Genomic DNA, 9100 nt, shown 5'->3' with positions numbered 1-9100 from the left:
AAAAAAAAAAAAAAAAAAAAAAAAAAAAAAAAAAAAAAAAACTCTTCTAACTCACATCATCTGTGTTTTTTAAAAAAAAAAAAAAGATGACTGATAGGCATGTTGCTTGGTAGAGCTTTCCATTTCCTCTATCAACGTGGGTGAGGGACAACTCCTTAGCCCAGGGTCACCTCAGATCTCATGCTGCAACTCTGTTCTCTCATCAGCACCCACTGGCCCCTGCTTTCAACAGATGCTGGTCTTCATGTAAAGCGGGTTCTGCAGACCGTGAGGACATCTTTCACTAACAATCCTCTAACACTGGAGACAGAGACTACATATCTGTAACGAACCTTTCAGAAACCGGCCCTGAAATGCAGCCTTTCATTAGAGAGCCACTTCTCAGCACACAGGTGGCCCCTGGAGTCTTTCCAGCATTCTCACATCCATCTGGGAAGAGGAAAAGAACCCCTGAAACCGGGCAGACTTCATAAGCACTTTATTTTCACACATGTCACATTTCTGGAGCCGCCTGGTTTTCCCTTTCATCCTGCATCACCGCAGAGAAAATTCACAGACTTCTGCAGGTGAGAATCTCACCCATTAGTAAGAAAATCTTGCTTTATATTAAGCTGGCATTTCTCTGGAGATCTTCCAACTGCTTTATAAACATTCTTTCACGCCTCCAAGCAGGTAGGTGGTAATTGTTATTCTTTCTGGACAAGAGGTAGCACTGTGAGTCTTAGCTGGACAGAACTGAAATGTTTTTAAATGCCCGAGGGAAAGCAAAAGCAAGGCTTGGAAAATATGAGATAAGACAGATGTGACCAAAAATAGGAAGAAGAATGGTATACAAAATTCCAAAAAAGGAGACTTCTCCTATAATCCACTCCCCGTCTACCCAGCTTTGCAGGAGCCACCACTTGGCCTTCCTCTGGCTGTGCAGCTTCCACACAGGTTCTGGCCTGGAAAATCAGGCGTGGTAAGTGCTAATTTTGGCTCAAATAAGAAATTTTCTCTCTCTTTGATCTTTGCCAGGAAATAGGATCAACAATCCGACTTCCATAAAGTGCAAGCTGAAACTTGAACCCTTATGATCAGTCAAGAAGGTGATAAGAGGCCGTGGTTCCTTTAAATGTCACAAGGACAACAACATGGGTTTGGAGTGTTAATACCTGGGTTTGAATCCCAACTCTGTCCCTCACTAGCTAAGGGCCCTGTAAGTGACTGTGTGCCTTAAGATGATGGTAATACAAACTATCCTGCACAGCTGTCAAGTGGAATAAATGAAACAGAGTATCCTGCATGCATAGCTCAGTGATTGCTACACCCTGGGTGCTCATCAAATCACTGCCACGGATACCTTTATTGATACTTTTACTCACTGTAGAAAGATGGACAGCAACTAGGACCTGCAGTGATGTGTGAAGTATTAAAAACTGGCAAAGTCACAGGGTGGTGAGCAATGTACCAGCTGTAACATGCAGGCCCTGCTCTGCTTTCTGCTTTTGCAGGAAATTTTGTAAAGGAGAGGGAGGAATTGATTTTATTTAACTATGCGCAACTGCCTTTGTTGTTAACTGAGACAAGTTAGTTTCGTCCGGATTCCATGGTGTGGAGTGCTCCAGGTGGGCCTGCCTAGGCAAGGACTCTGAGCCTCCCAAGAGAGGTATTAGCTGCTGCTTCTTTTCTTTTTTTTTTTTTTTTTTTGAGACAGGGTCTCACTCTCTGTCACCCAGATGGAGTACAGTGGCGTGATGTCAGCTCACTGCAATTTCCGCTTCCTGAGCTTAAGCAATTCTTCAGCCTCAGCCTCCCGAGTAGCAGGGACTACAGGCATGAGCCACCACGCCCAGCTAAGTTTTGTATTTTTTGTAGAAACAGGGTTTCCCCATGTTGCCCAGGCTGGTCTTGAACTCCTGGGTTCAAAGCAATCCACCCACCTTGGCCTCCCAAAGTGCTGGGATGACACATGTGAGCCACTGTGCCGGGCCAGATATTAGCTCTTCAAACCATTCAGGGCCTCAGTTATCTAATCTGTAAAGTGGGAATGACACTGACTGACCTTATGGGATTGTCATAAGAATTAAATAAGCTATCCTGTATAAGAGTCACCAGCTGGCTATAATCTATCCACAGAATCAGGTATGGCATTATTCTCTCCATGTTAGAGCTGAGACAATCCAGGTCTAGCCATCAGATGAATAAAGTTAAAGGGCTAGGTGTCTGGGAGGGAGAAGCAGAACCCGGGCCTCCACCCATCTCCTACATCGTTGGCCATCGTGGGCTGGCTGCTTTCTAGGCCCCCTGCTTGGCAGCCCCGCTGGGACTTCCCTTCGCCATCATCCTCTTGGAATTCCCATCCATGGCTTGCTTTCCTGTGTTGGGTCCTGTTTCCTGACTTTCAGTTTCCTCTTTCTTGGCTTTCCCCTTCATTTTACTAAAACACATCCTTTAGGAGTTTCAGAGAAATGACACATGGGAGCCAAAGTTTTTGAGCCTTGCATGTCTGAAAATATCTTTAATTCTACTCTCATATTTGATTGGCTGGGCATAATTCCAGGCTGAGTTAGTTTCCTCACGATTTTAATGGCATTGCTCCATGCTGTAACGTTTCCAGTGCTGCTGCTGAGAAGCTCACCACCATTCTGATTCCGAATCCTCTGGGTGCTGTCTGGAAGCTTTTAAGATCTTTTGCAAGTTCACACAGGGATGCTTAGGGTAAGTCTTTTCCCTTATTGCGCTGGGCACTTGCGAACCTCTCAACTTGGAGACTCTTCCGTTCCATTTTTAGAGACTGTCTTTAGATTTGTTGCACTGATGACATCCTTCTCTCTTTCTAAAATACCTGCCAGTTGGATGCTGAGCCTTGAGAATTAATCCTTGTCTTGTCTTTTATCTATTTCCCACTTTTTGGTCTTTTGGATCTATTTTCTAAGAGATTTCCTCTACTCCAACCCTTCCTGTTGGATTTTTAATGTTATATTTTCTTACCTTAGTCATGTCCCTGGCCTTCTTTAATAGCAAGCTGCATCTCAGTCTTCCCGTACGTTCATTTTTCTGCTAATTCTGGTCTCCCTCATGCTGGAGGCTGCTCATCTGCACTGAAGCGTGAGGCACCAGGAGGCTCACAGGCAGCTCTGTGTGTATGGAAAGGGCTTATCCACCCAGGTGTGGGGAGAGCAGGCAGCCAACTGACTTTTCCACCAGGAGACGCCCTCCATGGCAGCATCTATGGCTCTTTACCCTGGGCACATGCAGTTTCTCCAGTTTAAAAAAAATCTCCACTCTTTCCCGACCCGGTGGTGAGACCCTATCATGCATGCCTGCCAGCGTCCAGGGCACGGGGCTGAGGCAGGGCGAGGGCTCCACTGCTGAGCAGGTGGGCCGCCACTCTAGGATAGGGATGAAGAGGGATGAGCGCAACCAAAGCCCCAAGGGATTTCAAATTCCTCCAAGTGAAAAGCTCAAGCAGAGCAACAGCTTTTTACTTTTACCATTTCCTACAGAAATGTTCATAAGTGAAGATGGGGAGAGAGCACAAGGGCCCGAGTGCTCCTGCTCTTCCCATTAGGAACTCACACGTGATGTTCCCTCATTTCTCCCCTTCTAAGGCCACTCTCACAAAATCACTGTCATCACCATCTCAAGAACGAGCTGTTTTTCACTTGTTATGAGCTTTCTAATAGAGGACATGAAAAAGATGCTGTTATTTGTGGCCTACAGAGAAAGCATTACTGAGTTCTTGACCTCTTCCATGGCCTTTAGGAGAAACTGGAGAAGACAAACAGGAAAGAAAAGCTGGGGCAATCCCAGGGTCTATTCCACCAGGGCAGGGTCCCAAACAGCCCTCTTGGGCTGCCCACTTCTTCAAAACGTTGTCCCCATCACGAGGACAGCACAGAGCTGCCAGGCACAAGAAAGGCGCGATTCACCCACAGTACCAAGCAGCAGCCACAGGCAGCAGGCACCAGTGCCACATTCCCACGGCTAAAAACTCAGGCACTGCTCTCAGGCCAGGTTTTATTTTAGGTTCTACACTTGGGAGCACAAAAGGCCTTTAAATATTCATGGTAATTTCTGTGCTTTGATTACAGGTTACCTTGCTGTGTAAGACGGGCCTGAAACATATTTATTAAATATTATAAGCTTAAATGCCTACTATAATTACCAGAGAGTATTCTACACAGTTTAGAAACTATTAAAAATTCAAATCAGAGGCCCTTAAGAAGATGAATGCATTTACCCGTTTTGTCCCATAGCTGTGTACATTTAAATTGCAGAGCTGAATTTTAAGTCCTGCTAAAGTAAAAATTACAGTTTTAAACTTTATTCCAAATTGACCCAATGTATATAGAAAACATAATGCGTTTAGGTACCCAAGGAACTATGAAATGCATTCCTAGTACATCAAACAAACCTTAAGTATCCTCTACTGAGCCTCTTTCCCATCTGAAGCAACCGCAGCATTTCATACACAGAGCTGCTTACCAGGTTTTTGAAAAGAGCTGTCAACTCCTTTGTAAACACTGAGAACTTCAGGAATGCGCTTCCTAAATCCGGGTCATCTCTGCATACGCAGTTGCCACCGAACTTCTCCAGAGCCTGGGTGTACTGCTCTTCATTTTCCACGTGAGCTGCAACAGAATGAGGGAGGCGCTGTGAGTCTCAGGCATGCCACCCTCACTCCCCACCAGGTTCTTCTCGGTTGTGAATAACACTGAACACATCAGCAGAAGAAAAATCTGAGAAAAATCAAGCTGCACCAGGAACAGAAATAGCTTCGTTATCGTGACAACAACCCGTGGTGCCAGCAACAGATCCCAAAGAACAAGTGTGGTGTGCAAGAGGGGAAGCCCTTGCCCACGTCCAGTGGTCCTCGGCATTACCAGATGAGATGGCCAAGGACACACAACATTTCCACCCCTCCGAGGACTCTTCCTTCACCAAATGATGGCAGAAGTCACCAGACTCAGTCCCCTCCCAGAAACTCAACCACAGATGCCCCATTCCTCTCTAGCCTGAAACCCAGGACTCTAATTCAGAGCCACACACCGCAGCTCCTTCTCCTTTTCACACAGGAACAGCAGTGGTCTTTGCAGCTTCAGTGGCTCTGCTCAGGATGCAACCTCTACCCAGGGGCCCTTCCCTCCCAAACTCCTCTGCATCCTACAGACTCATGCTCCCTCCAGGAAGCCTTCCATGACTCTGCCCTACACCCTGGGTATTTCACTGGCACCTCTCCTATCCTTGCACTCAGCATGTTATATTGAAATGGTCTGCTAAATGTGTTCCCCATACAATGGATGTGCTTAGAGTTTACAGACTAAGTTGTATTCATCTTTGACCAAGTCGTGTGCCTGAAATATTAGACAACACACATGTTGTTTGAGCAGAAAAAGCAAACCAGGTGCTACGTCTAATAGCATTTTATTATCATTTAGGCCTCAAAGTAGCACCTGAAAGAGTGAAAATCTGGACTCTGGGTCTCTGGCATAGTGGTTCTCAATCCCTACTGGCTACCAAAAGCATGCATGGATTTTCACCAAACTCTAGACACCACTGTCCCATCTCAGACCTCTGATTCAGAACCGTGGGTAGGAATGGGGGAGGGGACACAGGTGATTCTGGTAAATTAATGTGGTTGAATATAATTCCCTCACTACTAGGTCAGGCACTTTCAAATGAAACCAGCCAGTCTATAAAAAAACAACTTCTATCTCCATGGCTACCTAATTTCTGTTTTCATCAGTTCAATTGGAAATATAACACAACTATTGACAGGCACAACAGGGCAGCTAGACCTGCAGTGTGAACTTGGATGTGAACTCCACCAGAGACAGCCTTAGTGCTGCAGCTCCTCCACCAGGGGACAGATCCTGAGAGCCCGTCTGTAGCTCCCAAATTCCTTCTCGGGGAAATAAGACCACTGTCGGCTAATGCCAATGCCCAGGCTGGGCCTGACAATGAGGGAAAACGAGGGAACATTTGTTCCTGGAGGGCAGTCCTGGACCCTCAGCCAATCCCTATGACCCATAAATGGTCTGCTCGCCCATCCTAGGGGGGAAGCACCATGTCCTTGACCTCTAGTGGCATTTGGGGGACTACAGGGCTCTAATGGGGATCCAGCAGACACAAGAGAAAACTCATTTCACTGAGTCCTTTCCCTTTTTTTAACATTCCAGAAAAGAGCCTGAGAGTTCTAGATAAATTAAATGAATTTCTGAGACCAGATTCAACAAATTCAGACAGAAACATACACATGTACACGCACACATCGGCAAACACAGCTCCTCAGGAGCCCTCGGAAGATCTAGGTTCCAGTCCTATGTCCGCCAGCAAACATCTGTATGACCTTGGTAAGTCACAGTGATGCTGGGCCTGCGGCATCAGCTACATAAAGCATAAAGACCTGCTGGGAGATGCTCTCAAGGTCAGAGGAAGAATGAAAGAATCAGGTAAAGAGACTTGGTTTACCACACTCGGCACATAACCAATAACACTAACAAAAGTTAACAGCAGCAACAGGTGTCACTTATTCAAAGCACAAACTTTACATATATTTTTTCTAAACTTCATAAGACATGTATTGTTTCTCATAACACTATTAGGAAATTAGGGCTCAAAGAGATCAAATAATTCATCTGAGGAAACACAGCCAGAAAGCGGCAGAGCTGGGATTCAAACCCAAATCTTCTGATTCCAAAGTCCACTCTCCTACTCTACTACGCGATGTTTGTTTCATCGTTAAAAAGTTTACCTTGTCAAACAAAAGTATCTAATTTTTAGGTTTTTAAAATCCAATTTCACAGATAGATCAATAATTCCTTCTGTTTTACTCTATTTATAATTCTAGAGCGTGGTTAACAGTGAAGGCAAGGTCCTTTCAAACCACATACTATTTTTAAACTATCTCAAAATTAGTGGTCAAGACATGGGCAGTTTCAGTGGGTTCAGGAAGGGAGCTGGTGGCCACAGGCAGGCATCTGTCACTACATACTGTCTGTCCACTGGATGACAGAAACAGAAATGCAACCTCCACGCTCCTGCTTACTCCCTCGCTCGCTGCTTTCTGAGCCATGGGTCTTTCAAGAGACACCAACAGAAGGGAGCCGGGCCGTGGTGTCCTCCTTCACGGTGCTGGGCAATGAATACAAAGCACCCGGCAGGAGAGAAGCTGAAGACTCTACCCAGCCTCATGGTGTCCTTCAAACCACGAGGAGGACTGGACCCTCAGTGCTGCTCTAAGTGAACACCCAAAGGGAAGGGACTTCGCATATGGTTAATGCCTACCAGGTCGCTTGTAAGTCTTTTGTTCAGTTTAACCTGACAGCACTAAGAGTTGGCTATCACCATCCCTATTTTTTTCTGAATCAAGTACAGTTCAGAGAGTCATGTCACCTGCTCCAGACCACAGAGTTGGTAGGAGGGTCAATGCACTTTGTGGACCACACAGGCTGCCTCCAGCCCTGGGCAGGAGAGAGGAGCCGGCCTTCTCACTGGTAGTAGGCTTCACGTTCCAGCACCAAGAAATACGAAAGTACTCCTTATCATCCCTCCTTCTGGGCTCCTCAACTGACTACCTGGTGTAGGTTAAGTTTTTTTGTTTTTAAAAAAATTATTGGCCGGACATGGTGGCTCACACCTGTAATCCCAGCACTTTGGGGGGCTGAGACAGGTGGATCACCTAAGGTCAGGAGTTTCAGACCAGCCTGGCCAACATGGTGAAACCCTGTCTCTACTAAAAATACAAAAATTAGCCAGGCATGGTGACACATGCCTGTAATCCCAGATACTCGGGAGGCTGAGGCAGGAGAATCACTTGAACCTAGAAGGTGAAGGTTGCAGTGAGCGGAGATAACACCAGCGCACTCTAGCCTGGGCAACAGAGCAAGACTCCACCTCAAACAAAACAAAACAAAATCTTGTCCCTATACATCTTCTAAATGATGCATTGATCCCCAGCAACCCCAATGTGATCAATTAGTTCTTTGGCTTGTCATCACCATCATCATCTCACGGATTTACGTTTACAGTGCTTTCATCCACTACAATCAGCACTATCTTCTGATGCTCACACTGTACCAGTTTAGGTCAGTGGGAATCTTTTTGTGCTGGTCTAGTTGGGGATTTTTAGACGTATTTTTCAACCCGCAAATGAACTTGAAGCTTCCTGCTGAAGCCCATAAGCCCTGTGTCTTCCTCTAACACCTAGCATGGTGCCCACCATGACAACAGCCATCCCTCCATGAATAACATGGCACTGACTGACCCACTGCTCCGGATCACCCCAAGATGAAGATTTTCCTACTATAGAACAGAAAATCATTGAGTGCATTTGTTTTCCTTTTGCCAAAAACAATCTTAAAACAGGAACCTAAAATAAACAGCTTGGGAATAAAGTTTCTGGAAAGATCTCAAACTGGGTCTATCAGCTTTTATTTACAGAATTGTGAAAGCTGTTCTTCTAAAAAGAGCTCACACTCTCACCTCCCCCTTGTTCAAATGTATCTTAAACTCTAATTCTCATTAATGATCCAGATCCAATAATCACTGACCTGGGAGGGACTTTGGAAAATAAGAATCTGAGTCACAGAGACGACGCTAGGACAAGACTTCGTTTCTTCTCAATTCTAAGCCATCACCCCTTTATCTCCCCCACCTCACTGCACGAAACCCACCAATCCCTGCAAAAGGATGAACTGAGAGACTCTTGCAGAGAAATCAATCATGAAGCCAGCATGCATGTGTACAAATGGAGTTTAGAGGCAATGACTAGGTTTTGTTGTGTGCTTTTTTAGTTTACTGGATTCTGTTATTTAAAAAATTGGTGTCAAGGAGAAGGCCCAGTGCAAATGGTTTAAGCAAAAATTGCTGGATACAAAAATGACAAAGAATGGCTCCTTCGAGCCCCATCTATGGGCCGCACACGCAGATACGGCTCTCGACAGGTCAGTGTGGCCCACGGCACAGTGAGGAAGCCACCAACACAGCACTGCCAGAGGATGGGCGTCCCACGGCCAACTCACCTTCAACCACCTCCTCTTTCATCTCAAACATAACGTTAACTCACTATTTCCAGCCCTGCAACAGGGATGTGACAGTATGCTGGGGTGAGATA

General features: G+C 45.7%; 1 protein-coding gene across 2 annotated transcripts in view; it reads right to left on the bottom strand.

Moving 5' to 3' along the window:
• ASAP2 (ArfGAP with SH3 domain, ankyrin repeat and PH domain 2) overlaps positions 1–9100 on the bottom strand; it is a 201839-nt gene that overhangs the window by 106938 nt on the left and 85801 nt on the right. For both annotated transcript variants that reach the window (XM_025354932.1, XM_025354933.1), the window contains exon 3: positions 4471–4616. In XM_025354932.1, the coding sequence (XP_025210717.1) occupies positions 4471–4616 (146 nt within the window). The remainder of the gene's footprint in view (positions 1–4470; positions 4617–9100) is intronic.

Source organism: Theropithecus gelada, chromosome 13 (assembly GCF_003255815.1).
Source record: "Theropithecus gelada isolate Dixy chromosome 13, Tgel_1.0, whole genome shotgun sequence".
In the NCBI taxonomy this organism is placed as follows: Eukaryota; Metazoa; Chordata; class Mammalia; order Primates; family Cercopithecidae; genus Theropithecus; species Theropithecus gelada.
This window is presented reverse-complemented; position numbering and strand designations above follow the sequence as displayed.